This window comes from Rutilus rutilus (assembly GCF_951802725.1).
Source record: "Rutilus rutilus genome assembly, chromosome: 18".
NCBI lineage: Eukaryota > Metazoa > Chordata > Actinopteri > Cypriniformes > Leuciscidae > Rutilus > Rutilus rutilus.
Window position 1 is genome coordinate 26,217,243 of NC_140231.1, and position 25,076 is coordinate 26,242,318.

General features: G+C 35.7%; 3 protein-coding genes across 3 annotated transcripts; all 3 read right to left on the reverse strand.

Moving 5' to 3' along the window:
- Positions 1-2,778: 2,778 nt before the first annotated feature.
- Positions 2,779-7,277, reverse strand: cd8b (cd8 beta). Its single transcript, XM_084387301.1, has 6 exons — positions 7,120-7,277; positions 5,207-5,587; positions 4,542-4,637; positions 4,366-4,452; positions 4,090-4,123; positions 2,779-3,737 (listed from the first exon to the last, which is right to left on the reverse strand). Exons 1-6 carry the CDS (start codon positions 7,163-7,165, stop codon positions 3,719-3,721), a joined length of 663 nt encoding a protein of 220 aa, XP_084243427.1. The 5' UTR covers positions 7,166-7,277; the 3' UTR covers positions 2,779-3,718.
- Positions 7,278-10,369: 3,092 nt separating this feature from the next.
- zmat1 (zinc finger matrin-type 1) lies at positions 10,370-17,173 on the reverse strand. Its single transcript, XM_084387300.1, has 7 exons — positions 16,878-17,173; positions 15,193-15,299; positions 15,022-15,108; positions 14,790-14,922; positions 14,434-14,694; positions 13,536-13,626; positions 10,370-12,990 (listed from the first exon to the last, which is right to left on the reverse strand). Exons 1-7 carry the CDS (start codon positions 17,005-17,007, stop codon positions 12,015-12,017), a joined length of 1,785 nt encoding a protein of 594 aa, XP_084243426.1. The 5' UTR covers positions 17,008-17,173; the 3' UTR covers positions 10,370-12,014.
- A 463-nt stretch (positions 17,174-17,636) lies between these two features.
- entpd2b (ectonucleoside triphosphate diphosphohydrolase 2b) lies at positions 17,637-24,470 on the reverse strand. Its single transcript, XM_084386400.1, has 9 exons — positions 24,311-24,470; positions 23,412-23,529; positions 23,027-23,177; positions 21,186-21,345; positions 20,761-20,988; positions 20,352-20,615; positions 20,164-20,283; positions 18,600-18,734; positions 17,637-18,412 (listed from the first exon to the last, which is right to left on the reverse strand). The coding sequence occupies exons 1-9, from the start codon at positions 24,425-24,427 to the stop codon at positions 18,203-18,205; spliced, it is 1,503 nt and encodes a 500-aa protein (XP_084242526.1). The 5' UTR covers positions 24,428-24,470; the 3' UTR covers positions 17,637-18,202.
- Positions 24,471-25,076: the final 606 nt, after the last annotated feature.

Below are 25,076 nucleotides of genomic sequence, written 5' to 3' on the forward strand. Positions count from 1 at the left end.
ATGCAAAAGCCTCTAAGTGCCATCTGAAATTTTCTTCTAGAATGACCATTTTTATCAAGCTTGTATATTTAAGTTCAGTATTTTCACTTTAATGACAATTAATAGGTAATCTTCATTGCCATCTGAGTGAAATTACTGAACTTAAATATACGAGCTTGATAAAAATGGTCATTCTAGAAGAAAATTTCAGATGGCACTTAGAGGCTTTTGCATCTGAACTCTTCATATATATATAATACTTTCATAAATTATATATAAATACAATTTATGAAAGTATTATATGTATAGTATATGCAATATTACCATTGAAATTAATGCAATGAAATCCCAAATACAAAGTGATGTAATTGTAGTTATATATGTATATATATGTATATGTATGTATGTGTATGTATATATATATATATATATATATATATATATATATATATATATATATATATATATATATATATATATATACTGTATATGTATGTGTGTGTGTGTGTGTGTATATATATATATAAAGTATAATACTTTCATAAATGATATATAAATACAATTTATGAAAGTATTATATGTATAGTATATGCAATATTACCATTGAAATTAATGCAATGAAATCTCAAATACAAAGTGATGTAATTGTAGATTAGAACATTTTTAATGAATCTATACACATTCGCAATTGCATTCATGACAGGGTTTTTCAATGTCCATTATTATCTCGTTTCTCTTAACATTCATAAAGTGACAGATTACTATAGGCTAAACATTTTTTTGTGTGATTGTATTTTACTAATATTATAGCACATGCTGATAAAATAATATAAGCTTGTAAGCATGCATCTGTTCTGTTTTACTGTTTTAGCGTATATATACAGTATATATATGTACACATATAAACTGTAGGAAATTTTAAACTGAAGGCTTATTTGTTTGAAATAGCTTTTAATCGATGATACAGTGTCATGTTATCTGTTTTATTGTCAGTTAATTGTTTTTATTGTGTTTATGTCTATGCTATGTACAGCACATTGGTAAACAGTTGTTGTTTTAAATAGTGCTTTATAAATAAAGTGACATTGACATACATACATTTATTCTGTTAAAATATATATAATACAATTTATAAAAGTATTATATTTATAGTTTAAATTACAATTGAAATGAATGCAATGAAATCTCAAATACAAAGCGATGGAATTGTATTTTAGATGTTAATGAATCTAGTATTGTGTTTAGATTTAATATTTTTAAATGATATATTCACTTGTCATTGAGGGTTAAGAATGTGATATTCTATGTATGTAATTCATTATATGCTGTCATTTCAATGAACTGGTCTTGCGTCCCTTTCAATGGTTTCGTCTTGAGACACAGAACAAAGATGAACGCACATGGTAATTAAAAATGGTAGATTTTGCACACAGTGTAACATAAAGATCTACAATGGGTAATTGGGTAATTTTTCAAAAGGCTTTAAATACAAATGGTTTTATTTCATGTTCATGTGTGCAGATGCTCATCGGTAAAGACAAAGATCACAAAGAAACGTATCAAGACGCAACAAAGGATAAGAACTTCAGTTCTTTTTTCAGAACATTAGAAGTTTAAGGAAAGCTACCCCTCAAGTATGACATGTATTTTATTCATTTTCGAATACCCACTTTATTGATATTAAATGTATTTTTACAGCTTATACCTGATATTTTCTGCGAGTAATGTGCTTTTTTTTTTTTTTTTTTTTTTGCTTTAAAGAACTGTACACTTAAGATGACCCTACTCTAATAAATCATTTGCCAAATGTAGTTTTGTGCACTTTTTTGTATTGAAATAAATAACGCTAGATGTAGGTATATGTATTGTTTTAACATTTTTAATGTAACATGGTTTAACATGTTTTTTCTACAATCAATAAAGAAATGAAGAAAAATGTTTCCTTCCCCCACAAAAAAAAAAAAAAAATCATGTTTTTCTATTTTTGCACTCATCTAAATGATTGAAAGCCTATCAAAATGAATAAACATTGCTTTAACAGTTCAGAGTCTGTAGAGCTAAACAGAGTAATGGAGGTCTTGTGTTTGAGAGTCTGTGACGCTCTCCATGCGGCAAGGTCTGTGGTCTCTCTGTGGTGGTTTTGTTTTAGTGTAGCGCTGAGGAGCTCAAAGCTGAACGAGCGATGCGACAGAGATAACGTTCTGTCTTTTTGCACAGGAAGGGGTTTGTTCATTTGCCTCAAAGTATCAGGAAGAACAGCTGCATTTTCAAATTGAATGACAGTACAGCTTCTCTCATACCCACATTTTGTTTATTTGACACAGACCTTTTATTTAGTTTTGGATTGTATTCGTTTCCTCCTTAAATAGTCCTTTTGATTTGAAATGTTACATGTCCAAATTTGTTTTGTATTTGAATTGTTGTTGGTCATTTACCAGCTTTTTTACTGGTGTTTTTGCGAGTTTTAGTGGACGAGTCCACAAATTCACACAGGTGTCCTATATAGTAACCACAGGTGTAGTGTAGTTCATCATTAACGATCAACATGTGCATTTACTCTTAGGTAGTCTATAGATACATAACAAATATTTCAAGCTAATCCTTGCTGCGATCAGACACCGGGCAATATCATTCGGTATAGTTTCATAAAGGGAGCACACACCCTCAGAGGGAAACTTGATAACACCCAAACACATAAACCAACACACCCTCAGATATGTAAGACAGGGGGACACCATACAAACATGTGTCATCACAGAAAAATAAGCTGCAGAAACACTCAATAATACACCCACATTTGAGAGAAAACATGAGTTTAATTTAACAATTAATACAAACGATTTAATGAGCATAACATTTAAAGCATGAAGAAATCAGAAAACTGTACATTCAATCGCAAATTAAACATGCTGTGTTGTCAAAGCTTGATAAAAACGTGGGTTTAGTCCAGGTTTAGGGTGATCCTGGTGGTGCGTTCAGCTCTGGTTTAATTCAGTCAAGCCAGACAATGAATCTAATTCACGAAGTGGACTGTTGGTTGAATAATGTCCAATGAGACACTGAACTGTGAGTAAATTTAAAGGGATAGTTCACCCTTAAATTAAAATTCTGTCATCATTTACTTGTTCCAAACCTGTATAAATGTGTTTGTTCTGCTGAACACAAACAAAGATATTTTGAAGAATGTTTGTAACTGTTGTAACAGTTGATGGGCCCTGTTGACTTCCCCATACAGTGGGGAAATATCTTCGTTTTTGTTCAGCAGAACAAACACATTTATACAGGTTTGGAACAACTTGAGGGTGAGTAAATGATGACAGAATTCATTTTTGGGTGAACTATCCCTTTAAGCAATTATTTTTATTCTCACACACACACACACTAGTTTTATACACAGGTTACTTTACAATAAGGTCTTATTAGTTAACATTGGTTAATGCAATAACTAATATGCACTAAAAATTAGCAATACATTTTGTTACAGTATTTATTCATATTTGTTAACATAAGTAGTTCATGTTAGCTCAGGTCAATTAAATAATATTAACAGACAACTTTAGATTTTTCATAATGTATTAGTGAATGTTGAAATTAACATGCACTCAGATTAATAAATGCTTTAGAAGTGTTTGTCTTTGTTAGGTAATATTAACTAATAAAACCTTATTATAAAGTGTAGGTATGTAATGTGTTTTATCAAATTGTAGATAGTTTTTGTTTGGAGATGAAGAGTCTGTTCTCATCGCAACGGATTTGTCCTATGGAGAAAATAACATGATAAAAGTTATTTTAAAAAAGCTTAAAAAGCTCATGATATTGGCAGATACAGTTAAACAAATTGTAAGTGTTTATCAAAATTTCAATGAGCCTAATAATAAGGCTGTCAAGACACAGGCAATGCAAACACACATGTAAGGACTCTGATGCGAGGCGCGAGTGTCGCAAATCAACGTTAACCCACAACTATGACATTCCTGTTTAGTTGCTTATTTTCACGCTTGAAAGACAAAAAGATAATTTAAGGGATGTTTTAATCCTAGAAATAACATTCATTAAATAAATGGTTTGATTTAAATAAAAAAAACACACTGAAATCTCTCCTCAACTTACTTGGTGAATCGATGTCTGCATTTCTTAGGTAGACCTGTTGTTTCAATGTAAAAAAAAAGAGACATTCACACAAATGTTATATAAAATCCCAATCTGAATTAAATTCTTTACACATTTTAATACAATAACTGTTTAAACTGTTCCTGAACTATAAGCACTGTGGAGTACATTAAGTGCTTCAGAAACTTTCTCAATGGACATCTACATGGGGAGATTTGTCATATGGAAAAGGATATGGAAATAGTACTATGTGTGTGTGTGTGTGTGTGTACTCACGACTGAAGTAGTAAAGTGTGCCTGCAAGTGTAATGGCCAAAAGCAAAAGAGCACCAATTCCCGGCCAAAGCACCAAATGTGAACAGCCTGCAACACAATACAAAGAAACCAATCAAACTAAACAGTATAAAACAGCAAGAAATCAGCAGCATCTAACAGCATGCCTTTGTCCGCACCTTTAGGTGAGTTTTTGTTGTTGCAAAAACAGGGTTTGTTAACCTTGACAGGTTTCTGGGTCTTGGCTGTTGGCGGGTGAACTGTTGGAGGATTCACTGAGAACAAAGAAAAAAGAATATCAAGACATAACAAACAGTTTTTGCCTCCATTGTGGACACTGATTCAGAAGAAAAAAATCTGACCTTTTAATGCCCAATGAAATGGGTGAGAGTTATAATTCTGAATATGAAGAGATAACTACTAAGTCAACATGTCAGGTCATGAACTTTCCAGACCAGAAGATCCCAGACAAGTCATGTCTGCTTGAACAGAACTCTGGGATTCTCAGGCTGTTTGAATCTCCCCTACCACGTCTCACATGAGTCACATCAGTCATTTATTTGAAGCTACATGATCTGTTCTTAGAGCACCATGAAAGAGGATAAAGACTGAAGATTTGGAAACATCTCCACCTTCATGCCAGGTGAAGATGTCCTCACTTCAGGGATGGAAACCTCAATGCTGGTGTGATTTTACTAAGATGACTCTGTAAATGTAGTATCTAAGTTTCATTGCTTTGGTCTTCTTGACTTTCTTCAGCCTAAAATTGCCATTCTGGAACTATCGACAACAAGAAAAAACCAGGGTAGGGGACCAAAACAGAGAAGGAGAGCACTGCCCATACCTCCAGGCATAATGTAATATCCAGCAGGAACAAAACTCTTAGTTTTAAACATGCAGGAATAGAAGCCGGCGTCGTCTTCTTGTAGATCCATGATGCGCAGGGTGTAGATGACCACGGAGGACACGTTCCTTCTGGTGGACGCGTCCTTTACGGTGAACGAGGTGCTCTTTAACTTAGAGGCTGCGATGTTCTTTCCATGTTTCTCACTGTTGGCGCTGTTGGCATACATCAGAAACTGAAGAGTCTTCGTACTCTCAAGGTACCGGTACCAAAACACCTCCTGGCAGGTATGATCTGGACATTCACAGTTCAGACTTTGCGTGCCATTGATTTTGGAGTAGAAAACATTCGAAGTAGCTTGGAAGGAGGGCAGAACGACCGCTTAAGGAGAAACAAAGGAGAAATCATGAGTCCTGCTTTGTCCGTTATGGACATTTTGAATTTAAGGTTTAACTACGTAGTTTAGCCACATTCAGTTTTAAGTGTCTGGATTTGTACCTATTCAAAGGACATATATATATATATGAAGAGTTCAGATGCAAAAGCCTCTAAGTGCCATCTGAAATTTTCATTACAAAATTTCAAATTCAGTATTCAAAATAAAATATATAACAGCAGTTATACTTTTTACTCGACTTCTGCAGACTTCCTTATGCTAAGCTCATATTACTGTGGCTCTTAAGTCCTGGTTTGTTCGTTATGCACGTTTTGATTTTTGCGTTTAGCTTCATGAAATGTTAGATGGTACCTATTCAAAGGACAATGATAGTCAATGATGTAGCGTAAAGTCAGATATTTTAATGTAACAATTTTCTGTGTCGAAAGTATACCAGTAAAAGAAGAATTAGAAACTGAAAAATAAAACAAAAGGCTGAAAAGACATTTTTACGATAGACTAGAGAACTAGAAACACAAGTCAATTTCCTTGTTATGTAAGAATGGAAACCTGAATAGACAGATCTCTTGGGTGTATAAGCGATTTATGTTGTCTATATTCTCTTGCAAAACAGTTTTCCTCTCTTATCAGTGCCTGAGGGAAAATGGCACATATGTGGGCATAGATTCATACAGTAACAGCAGAAAAAAAACATCATAATTTATGTCAGAGAATGGAACAAAAATCCATTCACGCAATATACAATATTCAGTTTAGTACAAAAAGCAAAATAGGTTGAGAGTCTTTAGTGAATCGGATTTCAAATTATTGGTTAACACTGACTATTACTACATTTAAACATATACTAGATGCAAATGAACAATGTGTTCTACATATACCTGAGTGTTTGAGAGTTACAGTGGATTATCTGGCTTGAAAACACTACCGACTTTTTTTTTTCATAGTCCACTTGAGACATTCTACTAACTATAATTAACTTTGCAACTACGTCGCTAGTATTAGTAGATTGTCTGCTTAATATCTGCTAACACTTTATTTTGATGCTCTTCCAACAGACATTTTACTAACTACATTAGTCAACTTATTCTACTAACCCTAACAGTCTACTTATACTCTAATGAGAGTTAGTTGACATGTAGTTGCAAAGTTACTTATATTTAGTAGAATGAATGTCTAAAGTGGACAACCAAAATCAAGAGTTAAACATAGAAACATTTGTATCAAATCCAAATATTTTCAAACGCAAGAAATTTGTAAATTGCCTTCGTTTGCAAAACACCTTTCGGCCTAAAGCGAACCACTGAGGTCATCACAAAGATATTATAAAATATTCTTTAAGAATACCATCTTTTGCAGAATGTCACAACAATTCTAAATCAGATTTCAAATAAAATATCTTCGACTCGTGCATTCTGCTTTTACGCTAAGCTCATATTACTGTAGCACGTAAGTTTTAGGTCCGGTCCCATTATAGAATTTGACGGCTCTTAAATATAATGCAAAGAAAAGTTCTTACCTGCCATCCACACGAACACATAACAGCACATGCAAGAGAGGGTCATCCTTGGGCGTTCGTGTGTGAGCTGTCAACTGTGTGTCTGTGTTTTCCTTTCTGTTCTTCATGTGTCACACTGAAAGGAGGGCCTGCAGTGTGTGGGGCCAATGAACCAATTACTGAAAGCCTATCAGAGAATGAGTCAGAGGAAACACACATACACATAAAACATCAAGGAAAACTCAGGAGACTTTTCAGAAAAACACATATTTTAAGTTTCGTTAACAATAGCAGCTACTGCACAATTGCACAATGCAAAAGCATTAAACGGTTTTCTAAAGTACAAAATTTTCTTTCAGTCAGTGTGCAACGTGCCAGCGCTTAGATTGATTTTGCTAATGCACTGTTGCAAAAAAAATAAATGATGATGCAATTATGATATGATATAGTGAAGTTTAATATTTATGTGATGGTATGTCATTTCAACACATTGTGAAGACATAACATCTATTTTGACTGCGTCCTGACAAAAATTAGATGATTTCAGAGGTTCTAGATCGTTCACTCTCGTGCATCAACTAACTTTTAACAGACACGTTGTTAGAGAAGTTCGAGGATTTAAACTGGCGTAGTTAAAATCTAAACAACATGCAAGAGTTTACATGAACTCATAATCGAAATGATCTTCAACTTCTCCAAACTCACATATTTACAAAAATGTGATAAAACCCACAGGTCATTCTATTACTTAAATAGTTCCAGTGAATGCTAAAATAATAAGCTATCCTCTTCTCTGAAACAGAACGCGCAGACAAGCCTTCTCTAAAATGATCTTTAAGCCAAACGCAGGTGTGTGACCTGAGAAACACCTGCATCTGTCCGCAGAGCACCACAGCTGGAACCGCATCAAATCAACACAAACACATAATATAAAAAAATATATAAAAACTCTTGTGATGAATATCAGACATGCCTGAAATTAATCACAGATCCAACTCAACATACTGCTAATGCTGGATTAATGAACAAACAACCTATTAAATCTCTTAATGAATGAATCAATGTTCACATTAAAACTGAAAAAGTACAGATGGAAGCATATAACCAACAATATTGCAGCATGGCAAAGTGTTGATAGAGTATAGGCTACTACATACATTTCCCATTTCTGATAGTATGGGAAAAGTGTCACTAGTAAAAGTGTGTGACACTATATATCCTGGACTAAGATGGAATAAGGGAAAGATGACTGAAATGTGTCCAAAATGTTTGACATATCTTTATTCCTTATATAGCCTGTAAACTGTATAACTACATGTATAGTCAAGTTAATTGTTAAAAATGTCATTTAATTAATTGTTTAAACAATTATTTTCCATATTTTAACAAACATGTTATAGGAATTACACTGAATTTCTACACTTTCTAAATATTTTTATATTAAATTATTATTATATAATCACTTATATATATATATATATATATATATATATATATATTTAAATTAAATCATATTAAAAAAAATCTAAAATATCTTCCCCTCACAGCTTGAATAGATATACATTTTCAGAAAATAATTCAAAGAAATAATAAATAAGAAAACATTTTCATAGCTTCACGCAAACTGTTTATGATAAACTTTTGTTAATCATGTTATGGCTTGGAGATATCTTCTTATATAACCAAAACTTTTTTAAACGACTTTGAATTTATTTACTGAAGAAAATCAAGAAAATGGATAAAAGTATTGATGAACTAAATAATTTTTTGAATACTTTTATGAGTTAAATGGATACAAATTTTAATACTGGTATAGTAATGAAAATATTAAATTGAATGATATTGGCTGTAATTAATAGTTAGGTCAAACTAACAAAACAAATAAACCCTGATAAACTTGCTCAAATTAAATATGCGTGCTTTTTCACACAGAGTAAAACAACTTTTACACTGCGATTGCGATATACATAGCGATAGAGCAGATCACAGTTTATTCCAAGGCCTCTAGGTTGGACATACGCATTTAGTTCATAATACTTCATAAATAAATCAAAATTTGTTGATTATTTCGCACCAAATTTACACTCACGTCAGTAACACTAAAAAACCCGAAGAACAAAACTGCAGGCCGAGCTCGCAGTTAAACTTTTGCGCCAACTTTTTGAAGCACAACATTTATCAATTCATTGAACAAGCCAACATGCTGGTTTTCCACTCCGCGTTCTAGATAAACTGCACTAATGAAGTCTTTGAGTGTGTGGGCCTCTGGAGCCTGAAGCTCAGTGGGGGGCTTGTGTGGGAGTTTTGAGATCTCGCTCATTGGCCCTCGTCTCTTGAGGAGGGCTGAAGGGGCTCATGGGCCCGTGGAGGGGTCGTGAAGAGGGGAGGATGTGGGAGACGCACACGCCTCGGAGGTCGAGGCTACGACTAAGACACAGGGAGTCGAACCGCACGATTCTTTGAAAACAGGAGATCTCAGGGGGCTCGAGAGAACGCTTCAGTGCGACTGTCGACGGAGGGCTTTCAACTCTGTGGTTACAAAGGCTTAGGAAAAAAGTTCATAAAGTTCTGAAGTACAAAAAACTGCGTGAGAATGAACAGGTGTTAGATCCACAATTTAATATGCATTAAAGTGCATTTGAAGATCAAAACACGATCATTAGAATTACAAACATTAGAATTCATCCTAGATGCAAATTAAAGTGATAGTTCACACAAAAATGAAAATTCTGTCAACTCACAATCATGTCGTTCCATGTACACTACAAGTCTTAAGTGTGGTTAATTAAGATTCTTTGTATGTTTTTGAAAGAAGTCTCTTCTACTCACCAAGGGTGCATTTGATAAAAAAAAAAAAAAACAGTAAAACAGTAATGTTGTGAAATATATTCGCAATTTCAAATAACTGTTTTAAAGTGTAATTTATTCCTATGTTGGCAAAGCTGAATTTTCAGCATCATTACTCCAGTCTTCAGTGTCACATGATCATTCAGAAACCAATCAAATTATATTAAACATCACTTATGACCTCATTTGTGCTTATGCATATTCAAACTCTATCAAAATTGGGAAACAGAAAGTGTCATGCAGGCCTCATTGATGATTGGTTACTTTCATTAATGTCAAATTTCACGTTGAATCTTTGAATAGGTGCAGACAGAAGGCATTTTCACTGAATTATGAATTTTGGTCTGTTCATGACTCCAAAAAAATAAAAATTTTGTATAGTTTCAAAAGACACGGGATATAGCACACAAGTCTTTTATGATAATTTCATGATGCGTTTTATTGTAATTTTGGATCTTACCAGCCCAAATCCCAATTCGCATACGCATTTTGAACGACATGAGGGTTAGTAAATTACAGAATTGTCATTTTTGACTGAATCCTCCCATTTCACATGCGAGTGTGATGAACTCATTTACAATCGTTTTCCCCACAATAAATATGTTCCATGAGAAGTCAGAAAGTTCTCTAAAACCAAGAATTGAGCTGAGAATTGTTTAATGAAACCATTGGAAATCAGATACGCATGATTTCTTGATTGTGATAATAGTTCGAACTCTCAAAAAGGGAAATGCAGCTCTATGCAAGAAAGAGGTCAACAGAGTAGCAATCGTGTCCTCATTTAACTCCTGCACCTGTTAGACCTGCAAACAAAAAAATATTCCTGTATGCTGCTGCATCGAATGAGGCTGATGTTACCTTACTGTTTCACGCGCACAGAAATGAAACAAAGGATTGCAGTTTGAGCTCTCCTGATACAGGGAAATGTTTATGATGTGCAAATCTGACCTCTATTCAGATAACTCTTCATATAATTCTCGCCGTTCATTATTGACGTCTTTCTTGAACACGGAGTCAGGGTTTGAACGGCGTTTCTAGCAGTTCCAGATCCAGTGTACATGCTGGCAATCAGCACCCCCTTGAGGCTAAAAGTGGAAATGCTTCAATTAAGTCATGAGCATAAGGATATCTTCATGTATGAGATCTTTAGAAAAAAAACAATAAATACTAAATCTATGCTGACATAAACAGCGGGAGGGGTTTATTTGATCAAAGCATGAAGCAAGTTGAAGGATACACGGGTGGATGGCTCATGTAGTGTGTTTTTGCATCACAGCACAAAGTATACCATTTCTACTGATTTCTCCAACAGAAGAGTGCAGCTCTAGAGACATCCTATATAGTCTGTAGTCCTGAGCATTTCAAGGAATAGTTCATCCTAGAATGATCATTTTCTCACCCTCATGTCATTCCAAACTTGTATGACTTCCTTTATTCTGTGGAACTCAAAAGGAGAGGTTTAGGATAATGTTTACACTGCTCTTTTCCACGCTGTGAAAGTGGATGGATGCTGTCAAGCTCTACAAATGACAAAAAATTTTTTGCAATATGAAGTCTTTTGGTGTCATGTTATAGCTTTGTATTTGACAAACGTTGTAAGGTCCTTAAGTGTCACAGCAAGATGAATAGCAGTTTGAATATGTGGAACTGGAGACGACAATATTTTCAGTGAATATCAACATAAATTTTGATCTATACATCACAAACAGTGCATTAAGTTGTATTGACTACATATTTTTGATATTTTTAGAGATTGACAGCTTCCATTCACATTCATAGCATTGGAAAATGCAGCATGAACATTCTTCAAAACATTTACTTTTGTGTTCCATAGAAAAACACAAAGTCATATGGGTTTGAAATGAAATGAGGGTGAGTAAATGACAATTTTTTTATTTTTGATTCCTTAAAAAGGAATTGAGAGCAGATGATTTTCTGTATGAAAGAAAGGCCTTAAGAGTTCTTCGGAGAGCATAAATTGTGAGATGGGTCCAGTAGATTTTAGCGCTCTTCTGAGGTCCCGTGCAGTTTTATTACAACAATACTGTCAAACCATCATCGGACAGTCTTTAAAAAACACCAAGAATAGTTTCATCCCAGAGCCTTTCCTCCTCTGTCCTGTTGTCTTCTTGATTCATCTTCTCTTTTCCTTTTTTCTTCTCTTTTTTGTGTTTTTGTTTGCCGTCTTTTGTTTCTGTCCTTTCCTCCACTCTTCCCTGTGCTTCCTCATTTTGCACCACAACCTCTTGTTTCTCCAAGAGGTTCTCTTCTTTTTGTCTCTTTGCATGCTGTCCATCCCCGTGCCTCCTACTTTTCTTGCTTGGTCTTCTTTTACTTCTGCTTTCCTCGTCTTCGCTAGAGCTTCTGTCTCTTTTTCTTCTCTCCTTCCATTTCTTATTCCTATCCTCTTCTCTTTCTACACTTCCTCTCCTGTCTCCCTTCAGCCTCTTTTTCCTTTCACCCCGTTCCGCTTCTCCTTCCCTCCCTCTCCTTTCCGTATCAGACCCATCCTCTTGATCTCTTCTGCTCTTCCCTCGCTTTCTCATCTTCCTCTTCCGTCTCCTCCTCTCTCTGCTGTCGTCACTGCTGCTGCTGTCACTACTGCTGCTATTATAGGAGGAGGAACCTGAGAAAGAGGAGGAGCTAAATGACTCAGGGCTCCTCCCTTTTTTATATAGTTGACCGGGTATGAATGGAGGACGGGATTGTGGCATATATCCAGGCCGATAGTGTGGGACAGGGCCTCTCACCCCAAAGCCAAACTGAGGGCCCTGAGACTGGAATTGTGGGGGCCAGTGAGGTCGAGGAAAACCAGGAGGTGGAAAACATGGCATCAACTGGCCAGGATGAGGCATTTCTTCTCCTTTTAGTGGACCTTCCGTTGTACTTTCATCCAGAACATTGCTTGCTTGTCCCAAAGTGCCGGGCCCTGCTTTGGGCTCCAGTCCCCGGGCCTTCTGCACCTGGATGTAGTCAGCCAGCTCATCCTGGAAGGAGTCATACACTTTCTTCTGAGATTTGCATAGATCCATAACTTTCTTCTCTCTAAGGACCAAGATGAATTACAAAGTCAGTTCCACTGATTCAGATGGCTGATAACAAGCAGATTAGGATTAAAATATTTGCATGTAAACTATTAATCAACCAATACGGGTTTTCCAATAGCGTACGCAAATAAGTAAAATGCAGAAGTAATAGCAATATATATGTGACTATTTTTTTAAAAAGTCAACAGGAAATTTGTTCATTTGCAACGCATTTTATTTTACTAATCCTACATATTTAAATAGAACATTAAAATCTATGGCAGCATTTTATCGATGAAGGCACTTTTAGAAAGTAAATAAGATGAATTGAATTATTTGAAAGCAGACAATGTTCACTTGGAAGTTCATTCATGAAGAATCCATGGTTATATCATCGATTACGTAAAAATGTCAAATATTGGCTGACTAATTGGCCTAGCCGATATATCGACCTTTCGCAAATGAAAGCTAAAGTTCAAGTCTTCTAAACCAAGATCCAAACCCTAGTGGCTACAACAAAATATGGCATCAAATGAAATAACTAATGAAAGTGACGTCACTCACTTGGTGAAGTGTTTGTTTCCCTGCATGTGTGCCTGGTACATCTCTATTGAGCTGAGCGCCAGACAGCAAATCGGGCAAGTCAGGGAGCTCACTGTAGTGTGTGAGAGGAAACATAAAAGTATGAGAAAGAAGGTTTAATAACAAGGAAATAAAGCAAATATCAAATGTAAATCCTCAAAACTTGAATCTTTAATAATAAGTGAACTGACTACAACATTTCTGTTTACATTAATGGATTACATACAATATGACCTGTTTTGGTCAATCAGATCACAAGTGTACAACACTAAATACAGGTGTAAAAGGGGTGTAAAATGTTCTGAGCTTGCCCACTTTCGACAACTTCCAGAGTTAGTTGAAAACGGATTTGAACAGACACAAAAGACCGGCTTCTCTCCGCCTACTGACTTAATGTGTAAACATTATGGGAAGCATGCTAGCGAGACAGGATTTAAACTTTGTCTGCTTGAGACCCAAGTTTGGTTTGAAGACGAAAAACGTACCAAGCACAGTGTTCTCTCACCATGCCTGATTTCTAACATGCACTCGAAACGAAAGCTGCCTCTCTCCGTATGTTTTTCCATCGTCTTTCTGCATGTTCATATGTACATTTTGTGAGCTTATTTTGTCCATTAGATCGAAATAAATGAAAACAACATAAATTTACCCTCCCCTCGAAGAAATCAGGACAGAAGTGTTCGAAAGTGGACAAAAGAGACGGATTAAAAATGCATTTAATTGAAATAGTTTTAATACATTTTAATTAATTAATTTAAAGAAGTTTATTTAAAATTAAATAATTAAAAAACACTATTACAAATATTTTTAAATCAAAACATTAAATAATTGTAATATTAATAAACTAATTTGGTAGATGCAGATGTATATTAATGTATACCATGTTCTGACTGTTCCCCCATCTGGTCCAGCATCTCAATTCGGGCCTGGTTCCGCTGATGCTTCCGGCCGCTGTAGTGCTGCTGGGCAACCAGAGGGTTGTTGAAGGAAGCGCTGCACAGCGCACAGTATTTGTTGGGGTCATCGAGGTCAACCTCTTGATCGGCCGAACCAGAAGTATCGCTCTGCTCCTGACTGATCGGGTTTTGTACGGCATTCACTGATGGGAGGGCAACTGGAGATGTGGATTCCAGGACGGGCACTGAAAGTAGAATCATTTGAAAGGCATTTATGAGAGGTTTTGCCCACATTGGTGAAGATCCAAACTCAACAGATCCCAGTCTGAATTTGACTCACCTCCAGGAGGTGGGGGATTGGTTTTTCTCATGTTCTTGGCATGAACTTTGCCCTCATAATGTGACTTGGCCACGGTGGGGGAGCTGAACACCATGCTGCACAGCTCACAGAACTTCTCAGCAGACAGACCTCTCTGTAACAAAAAAGAACAAAATATGAAGAATTAGGCTAAAGCATGCTAACACAACACTTAAAAGCAATACATGCATATTCTGTATGATCTGTTACATACCAATAGGCCTCCAGAGTCTTGGCTCGTCATGTTCATTTTAGCTTTGTTGTTCAGGTACATCCTGACTCTTTGTGCATGCTTTTTCCCCTGGTAGCATAGAAAGCAGTGTTAGAAATATGACTGCAGCCCTTTTGAGATAAACTTGAAACAGAAAAACTTGATTTCACAAACCTCATAATGAGAAACTCTCTGGGACTCGTGAATCAGGGTTGCTTCACACACATGACAGAAGTTATCCGTCAACAGGCCTTTGAGAAGATCACTGTCACTTTGAGACCCTGCAGGAAAATCAGACAATAATGTACATATTTAAACAGAGTGGCTTTAAGGATTGAAATTACTTGAAAATATTTTTGTGCAAGGTAGCATGAGTGATGTGGTTTGTGTAGACGGGATCTCATTAGCACATTTTTACAAATCAGATTTTCATGGGGCATGACATTTATGATTAGAAATAGATTTTAGATTCAAAGTGAGGCATTCAGTAATACTAGTCAACAAGAAATGGAGAGTACTGTACTGTGTCTCTTAGAAATATAATTATATCTTGTTATCATTATTTATCAAAATTGATTAAACAAATGACGAGCATGAGCAGAATGAATTCTGTTCATGAATTAATGCTCACATAAACTGTTGGACTGATCTGACCGTGACAATTCACACAAGAATGGTATTATGGACGATTTACAGAGAAATTCGTTCTGCTCATATTTCATGAATGAGGCCCAATGTGTGCAAGCAAAACATACTAGTAATAGTATATACAGTTCATGTGGTGCAAAACTAGTGGAACTAGTCTATATGTTAAAAATAAATAAATAACAGAATTAAGAATGCACCTATAGTTATTTTCATGCTATGCTTGACTGATTAATGACTGATAAATGACCGATATAATTTTTTTAAATTATTAAAAACACACAAACACAGTTAAAGGCCAATAGTTTTAAATGTTAAAACTGAATCTAGTCATCACATTATAATGTAAAAACTAAATTATTAAAATTTCACTGATTTCAAAAATTATAATAAATTATATTGTGCGTCACTAAATAGACAATTACGGCATGCTGTGATTTCTTTTGCCAATATTTTAATGAATGCATATCTCTAAATGAAAGAGTGATGTTCATGTCAAACTTACATGAATTCTACGTCCATTATTTGCATAAAATGGTGATTTCAATTCACTCGACAGGGCAGTTTGTTCCCTGAATGTGTCGTTGAACTCTCAGTTCAAACAATTTAGTCACAAAATGTTACACGTAATAAAATTGAATAAAAAAAAAAATAGATTTGGATTTATTCATGTTCATTTGTTTGTACTGCTGTCTCATAGAAAAGACGCATTTTTGATACAAATACTATTTTTTAATTTAAATAAAATTACAAATTAGTTAGAAATATAAATAATAATAAAAAAGCTGAAAATGCACTAAAACGTTTTAGATTTGCGCAAACCAGCTGTTATTTTCAAGAATAAGGAATGGTTTAGGCTAAAAATACATTAACGTTAGCTATCTGGCTAGAATGTGGTTTAATCGTCGAATTAACCGATCTACACGATGTTTTGTTTCATTAAACCCACGTTTTGTGTCGTATCGTGTATTTTCAGCCGATGCACTACTTAAACACAAAAGATTGTTGTTAAAAAAAAGTGATTTTTGTGGTGGTTGTTTAAGGTGAATAATCATGGGTGTTAATATTTAGCCTAGCCTAGCTTGTTGGCTCGCTAAGCTTTATTACCACCCATGAATCCATCTCAAACAACTCAAACACAAACATTCGATGCAAATAAACTCCATATGACTGCATTTTTTAAGTTTTTGAAGGGTTTCAACTGATAGACTCACCTTCTTCAACCTGAGAAATATTGGTGTTAGTGTTTTGTACTGTTTCTGGATTGATATCGTCTGTATTTTTGATATTGTCAGTTTCCGCACACTGCGGAGAACACGATACACTAGCTTCAAGCTCGGACATTTCTTTAAACCTGGAAATAAATCAAAACTGAAGCAAATTTAGCTAAAATGCCAGAGAGCTCTACATGGTAATGTCTAGGATATGAAGGGAGATGATGTGCGCAATGCGCATGCGCAGAATGATGATCATGATCGCGTTTCTTTACGTGCCAGCCATTGAATTGAGCAGATGCTTACTGCCACCATCTGGTGTTTTTATGTTATTCGAGATTAAATAGCTTCCCTATCATCAAATATAACCTTTGTATTATTAAATAAACCAAATATATCATGATGTACTATATCTTATATGAAGTATGCAATATAGTCAATGGTATTTTCTGCTAAAATAAAAAACATTCAGATATGATTACTATACTGTAAAATAATAATACAGTAAAATGGGATCTCATTTAAACAGTGTCAGAATCAACATCATTTTGCTTCATTTCTATTTCTGTGTTGGCTAACCGGTTAAACTGTAGCCTAACTTAGTATCTGGTAAACAGTTAAAATATAGTAGGCTAAAGAGTAAAATATAGTTTAAAAAACAAAACAACTTATTTGGCATATCAGAAACCTGCATCTGAAATGAATTCAGGTTGGTGAATTATTAACATTATGATTTATTTCTTCAGTCTGAGAAACAGGTGAAATGCCATGCATTTCTAATACATTAACTGAAGACAAATATGAACTGGGCAAAAACAGAGACGAATAACTACAGTTCTGGATCACTGAAGACACTGGAGACAGTTCTCATAGAAAATACATATAATTCCTTGAATAAAGTTGATTAGTGTATAACACAAGAAAAAAAAAAGACTAAGAAGTCAACTGAAATCTGTTAAAATAGTGACAATGTTACTTATAAAACTGTGAAGGTACAATACAGTGATGGTATCAAATGATATACCATAGTAGTGAAGGACTGTCATATTATACCATTTAGTATTATTAATTCCTTGTCTCATGAACTGAATTCCAAATTACTTTCATATGGTTTGATGCAGCACATAAATCATATCTTTCAGTAACCATTTGTCAGTAAAAAAAAAAAAAAAGTCTTTCTGTTCAATTAGATGCAATATTGTCACTGACCGTTTATAGGAATGCATTACTCATGTAAAAATAAGTTTTGTGGAGCGTATTTGAAGACGAGTCTGTCCAAGCAAAGAAACGAAACACAGAAAATAACTGTATGGCATAAGAGTGTGCTATGAGACACCTCCATTCCTCCTTTTCTTCCGGATCACTAGGAGAGCCATGTAACAGACGGTGGCAGTGAGGAGGACGGTTAGGAGAATCAACAAACCGATCCATGCCGCAGGACACAAGCCCTTCCTAATCCCCACAGGTTCCTCTGGAAGAAGACTGCTCACACTGAGTATATAACCCAGAGCCCAGCCCACAGAGGCCTCACCTGCCTGAAACATATAGTAGAGATTGAAAGTTTGGTTTGGGGGGTTTGCATACTCCACATTCACATAATTGTCAAATTTAGCATTTTAATCAGCAGCAAACTGGAAAAATGGTTTGTCTTGCCCACTTCAGAAGTTAAACTGGTTCTGTTATGTACACGTATATACTGTATCACCATGTTGATAAACTCACCTTTTTCTGGAAAGCAACATTTTGGAACGAATGTTCATCAAAGCTATAACCCTTAAGCATTAGCACTTGTATATACACTGCAAGTGCACAATAATCCTTCAGGTATTTTTTCAAGTCGGGGGCTTTCTTGGTCATCTATAATGAACAGGAGATATTGATATGAATTAGATTTAGGACTTCAGATATGCAATGCGGCTGTGTATTTCTCACAAGCAGACACACATTTTTATGAGCAGTACCTCAACTTTTTACTACTAGCAAGTTATATGTTTGTCAAATTCATAAAAACTGTCTAGAAAATATCCATTTAATATTTCACCCTGAAATCTCTTTCTCATATATATAGGCCTATCAAGATCTCTTTCATTGCCATTATTTTCATTATTGCCATTATTGTAATTTTCTGTAATGCAAATTACAGTAACCTCATTCTTATTTCTACTGTACAATGCATGAAAAACTAATGATATATTATTTAAATGGAAAGGTACATCATGTTTCATACATAATGGTAGTATTTGTTGTACTGGTTTTAATTTATGCTGATAGATATTACATTTTTAATTAGTATTTTTTAGTAAAAAATTGTACATCAAATTATAAAACAACTAACCATCTAACTAACCAACTATATCCAGATGCAATTTGATTTGGGTGAAAATGTGCTTAAAGGGTTAGTTCACCCAAAAATGAAAATTCTGTCAGTAATTACTCACCCTCATGTTGTTCCAACCATGTAAGTCTTTCGTTCATCTTCGGAACACAAATTAAGATATTTTTGATGAAATCTGACAGAATTTTGACTCCTCCATAGGCTTCCAGTGTGACCGAAACTCACCGGCCCAGAATAGTTATTAAAACATCGTTAAAATAGTCCAAGTAACTACAGTGGCACTACATTAAGTTTATCATGCGACGAGAATACTTTTTGTGCGCAAAAACAAACAAAAATAACGACTTTATTCCACTTTTCATTTCCTTCTCTCTGGGCCTCGTAGTGTTTTTGCGGTGCGCGTCTGTGTTGCACGTCATCACGCAACACACACATGACCGGCGTCGGCCAATAGTGAGCCTACGTGGTGACGTGTAACACAGACGCGCTGCGCAAAAACACTACGCGAACCAACTAGAGGTCCAGAGAGAAGGAAATGAATAGTGGAATAAAGTCGTTATTTTTGTTTGTTTTTGCGCACAAAAAGTATTCTCGTCGCTTGATATACTTAAGATTGAGCCACTGGAGTCACTTGGACTATATTAACGATCTCTTTAATAACTTTTCTGGGCCAGCAAGTTTCGGTCACACTGGAAGCCTATGGAGGAGTGAAACATGGCTCAGATTTCATCAAAAATATCTTAATTTGTGTTCCGAAGATGAACGAAGGTCTTACGCGGTTGGAACAACATGAGGGTGAGTAATTACTGACAGAATTTTCATTTTTGGGTGAACTAACCCTTTAATTGTCATTTTCAATTTGAGGTGACATGGACATATCATGAGATTGATTTGATTTATTGGCAAATGGTGCTATTCTCACACATATGCACACACACTCACATATTATACCTCTTCTATGGTCATATTACACACAGCCTGCGTAGCCTCCTCTAGCTGAGCAGAGGTGCTGATCTTTATCCCTGTACTTTGCTGGAGATAACGGTGAGTGAAGAAATAGGCGGAGAAGGCCTGAAAGAAAGAGAAATGCATAAGATGCTATTCTATTAAACTCATATGACCATTTCTGGGCCCCTCACCATGAAGCCCCCACTGATGTTGGGCTGGAAAACTCCATTAAAGGAACACTGAGAAAAGGGGCAGGAGTGGAAGGAAAATATTTCAGAAGTGTTGCCAAGGCAGCTTTGGTAGTCCCCGGTGCCTTGCACTCTGATCCACGAATGAGGGTCGTAAGTTTTGGGTCTCCTTGACGCTGCACAAGGCGAGTCAAACACTTCCTCCAGCTTGAAGACATCAGTGAAGTCAGACGGGTAGCAGGGGTGATACACGTTGCTACCCTGCGACTGAAATTAAGACATACTAGATGAGTGTTAACTGTGATGTTATTTCCTCACAGGACAAAAAGAAGTTTGTTTATGACCAATAAAAATAAATAGTGTCTACATAACACATATATTGCAGTATCATTTGATTTGTGATGCATCATACTGTAACCAGGTAGGCCAGGATCATGCGCAGAGCCTCTTCTTTACCATAGCACAGGTAACTATGTGTGTAGAGGGAATACTCTTGCCCGTAGAGACGCAAGGTCATGTGGTTTCTTTCGTTTTCAACTTTCTCTGGGGTCTCAAAGGTGATCTGTGTGGACGCCCCACCTAAATCCAGCGCTCCGACTGTTTTTCTGCCAGGGTTAAGCCACCGGCCCACATAGCCATACTACATAGTGTGGAAATGAGCAAACAAAGACAGAAAACGGCCACTAGATGGCCCAAGCAGTTGAGAAACTGGTAACCAAAAATCAAAACACTGGCTTAATATTTAGAACTCTGTTTTGAAAAGAAGCAACAAAGCTTAAGTATAATTATTGACTCTCACTGACGAGAAAAGATCATACTCTAACAGAATGGAAGTACCTTTATGAAGTTTTCAAGGAGGTAGTTCACAGTGATCCAACCGTAAACCCCCTCTTCTTGACCACTCAAAATGACTGCTCCTCGAAAGCTAAATGGAAAAGATTTGATTTTCTCTTTGACTTCTTGAAGAACCTTAAATGCTTTGTCTGGACTGGTAATTCTGGAGAAAGTAAAAGACAGTGAAAATTAAATGTATCTGGAGGATGAAAAAAAAAAGTCATTCTGGCAGACCACAAATAAATGTATTTAATAATCTTTAAAGACAATTGGGTAACACTTTAGAATACTGTTCCTTCATTAATGAATAACTACACAGGAACAAATGAGTAATGCACTATTAACATTGTAGTAACTACTATTAACTAACAAGAAACTCTGATTAACGAATTAGTAAGTCATAGCGTTCAGTGAATGTGGTAGTTCACTATTAGCTAATCAGTAACCACTATTTTTCATACCTCACTGAAGACTACTAAGAACTACTATATACAGGTTCATAATTAATATTAATAATGCATAATATATAATAAGGTAATGGTAACTCATTAGTAATTAATCAAGTGTTACTATAAAGGAACTAATAATAATTTGGATCAGTATTCTAAAGTGAAAACCATGATAAATACCTAATATTGACTAAAGTCATTGTAAGTTTTAAGGCTTTTGTAAGGTTTTTGATAGTAGGTAGTTATCATGTTTTTCACTTTAGAATACTGATCCAAATAATTAGTAGTTCCTTTAGAATGATGTTGTAATACTTGAGTCATTACTAGTGGGTTACCATTACCTTTTATTATAAATTATGCATTATTCATGTTAATTATGAACCTGTAGATAGTAGTTCTCTGGGCGGTATGAAAAAAATAGTAGTTTCTGATTAGCTAATAATGAACTACTACATTCATCTGAGCGCTATTACTTACTAATTTGTTAATCAGAGTTTCTTGTTAGTTAATAGTAGTTACTAGAATGTTAATAATGCGTTACTCTATTGTTCCTGTGTAATTATTCATTAATGAAGGAACAGTATTCTAAAGTGTTACCGACAATTGATACATGTTTGTCTCTTATTCAGTAATAGAAAATTGTTTGCCACCACATTCACGTTAATCAGATATTGGTTGTGTCCGAAATCGCCCCATACCCTCATATCATCCCTACCAGACACCTACGATCGATCAACGAACGACGTCTCGTGGTTCCATCACAGAAAGCCACAAAATCACTTTCCAGAACATTCTCATTCACAGTTCCATGCTGGTGGAACACTCTCCCCACCCTCATCCGGAATGCAGAATCCCTGACAACATTCAAAAAACAGCTGAAAACCCATCCCTTCCGTGAACACTTACCTTCATAAAAAAAAATAATAAAAAAAAAATATTCCTTTAAACCTCACTTATCGGGCTTATGCTACTCTGAATAATGCCTGAACCTCGTATTCTGAGCACTTCTTGCGTTGTTGTTGTTTTTTGCCTCTTCATGATGACTCGCTTAATTTTAGTCCTAATTTGTAAGTCGCTTTGGATAAAAGCGTCTGCTAAATGACTAAATGTAAAAATGACTAAATGTAAATATCAATATCAAATTTATTTCTAGAACACAGTTCCAATAATGGGATTGAACGTGAGATTGAATAAGTGCACTCAATAACGTCCTCAATGGTTTTGGACACTCAAATGGCTGTTCCCTCAAATAGTGCCATATTTAAAGTCTCTATGAACAGTTTTTTGGCTTTTAGTATGAATAGGCCTATGTTAGCCTATGTTTTAATAATCTTTCTTTTTATGTATGCATAAAAACGTTCAAAACTTCATGTGTAAGAAGAAAAACACACTCACCTCAGAAGTCTCATACCAGCAGTGGCTCCCAAATACACAGGGGTGCGGTGATGTCTATCTGGGGGAATGTCCTGCATGGCCTGCTTCAAGCATGCTTCAAGGCTGCGGCCCGCTGCGCCCCAATGACCAGCATAAGCAGAGATTCCTCCTCCTGCGCCAAAGGAACACAAAACACATACAGTATTTATTTACTTACTATTTAACTAGTATTACTATTCACAGAGTGAAATAGTTTCATATGCCCCTAAAATATATATGGAAAATCTAGTTTTGATTCTGAACATGCTTAAGGTGTTTTTTTTTGCTTTAGATGTTTATCTGTATGTCATATATCTTCGCCATTTATCTGCCTGTACATTTGAAGAATTTCAGTAAGTCTTTTGACCTTTAACATGACACTCGCTGTGCTGGGCGACCACGCCTGTGCCATTTAACTTGTCCGCTGGCCATCTGTAGGTGTACAAGGCAGTATGTGAGGAGCCAGCGTCCAGCACAATCCCATACTGCAATGGGAGAGAGAGAGAGAGAGAGACAAAAAAAAGTTTGCTTTTTAGTACGTGATTAATGTATTGTCATAACAGATGTTCTGACAGTGATTTATTCGCAGAAACCACTATATTCTGCGAAAGCCAGCATATTTTCCAGTACAATAACATAAGTATTTGTACAAAATGTGTTTCTGTGACCTGTCACACACAGTTATTTACCCACAGCTCCCAGGGGTTTACATGCACCTGGTGACCGATGACACACTCTTGGAGATGCAATTCCCAGAAGAATCTGATATAACAAACTGTTCTGAGTCTGCATCTTTATTTGTTCCAGGGTTCACAAGAAACAAAATGACTTTTCTCAACGTTTACCTTGTGAAGGTGACCTCCCCATGGCCTCAAAACTGACTAAGTATCTGGTTATAATTTCAGATTTGTACTTGTGGTTTAGGATCTGTCTTTCAGATTTTATGTTGTTGTCTACAGACAGGTTGTTGTCTATATGAGATTGGATATGAATTACTAAGTATCCGAGGGTGAATGTGAAATCATATACAGGTAAAGTACTACTCAGAACTACTTTGAGAGATAAATTACCCATTATACAACTGGAACAGCATATTAGCGTGTGCTCAAAACATAATATTTCAAAAACACCACAATTTCTCTTTGTGCCATATGCCAAAATCATGCCTCCCTCTAATCAAGATAACCTGCATAAAAATGCAAGTTAGCAGAAGGAAGAAAGAAAGACATTTTTAATTGTCAAGAATTTATAAGTAATTATACTAACCATGTACTGCGGCTGCTCTCTCAGTTCATGTATAGGTACAGTTAGGAGTAGAATAGACACGATTCCAAACAGAAGGAACGTTCCTGAGGCAACAAACTTAACAAACAGTTTATCCATCAGTAAAGTTGGGGTCTGCCTGGTGCAATTCGGATAGTGAAGGAGAAAGGGCAACTCCTCCACCCACCCCTGCTCCTTCAAAAAAGTACAAACTTCTCTACCAGCCCCACTAATAGAAACAGTCAGTGACAGTTTCAATCTAGATAGATACTTAATTTACAATTAATATTTATTATTCATTATTGTATCTTAATTAAGTTAAGTAAAATTATTAATTGAACAAATTGAGTGGAAGCAGAACATGTCCTGCACTAATAATAAATCAAATTTTTATTTTATTTTATATCTTTTGTGAATGAATGAGGGAGTGTTCCAAACATTCCTAAATTATCTTTGGTATCATCTGTTTGTGACTTCTAATGGTGTGTTCACTGGTGCATCTGACTAGAATCCTGAGTCTGAGTCATTATGCAGTAGGACTAATGTGACAGAGAACAGATTTATTTACAAGGGTTCTCTTCATTCAGTGCCCACTGCCTCTATTCAAAAGCGGACATAGAAAGCATGCTCTGAATAGGACAATTCCTGCCAAGAGCAGAGGCACTTTGCATTAACAAGCCTACTTTGTATCCACAATGTACTACTCTACGTGTGGTAAGAATTTCCTGTTTGGTGTTGAAGAGGGAGGATGAAGAAATGTGTGACATCA

Excerpts from the sequence above, each read along its gene's own strand:
- entpd2b (XM_084386400.1), bottom strand. The coding sequence starts at position 24,427 with ATGGATAAACTGTTTGTTAAGTTTGTTGCCTCAGGAACGTTCCTTCTG. Across the intron at positions 18,735-20,163 it reads GTAATATGACCATAGAAGAG|ATGACCAAGAAAGCCCCCGA; the intron begins GTATAATATGTG and ends TGTTCATTATAG. Across the intron at positions 18,413-18,599 it reads ATGTTGCTTTCCAGAAAAAG|GCAGGTGAGGCCTCTGTGGG; the intron begins GTGAGTTTATCA and ends TATATGTTTCAG.
- cd8b (XM_084387301.1), bottom strand. The coding sequence starts at position 7,165 with ATGACCCTCTCTTGCATGTGCTGTTATGTGTTCGTGTGGATGGCAG. Across the intron at positions 4,638-5,206 it reads ATATTACATTATGCCTGGAG|TGAATCCTCCAACAGTTCAC; the intron begins GTATGGGCAGTG and ends CTTTGTTCTCAG. Across the intron at positions 4,453-4,541 it reads CAACAAAAACTCACCTAAAG|GCTGTTCACATTTGGTGCTT; the intron begins GTGCGGACAAAG and ends ATTGTGTTGCAG.
- zmat1 (XM_084387300.1), bottom strand. The coding sequence starts at position 17,007 with ATGTCCGAGCTTGAAGCTAGTGTATCGTGTTCTCCGCAGTGTGCGGAA. Across the intron at positions 14,923-15,021 it reads AAGACTCTGGAGGCCTATTG|AGAGGTCTGTCTGCTGAGAA; the intron begins GTATGTAACAGA and ends TTTTTGTTACAG. Across the intron at positions 13,627-14,433 it reads GGGGGAACAGTCAGAACATG|TGAGCTCCCTGACTTGCCCG; the intron begins GTATACATTAAT and ends CACACACTACAG.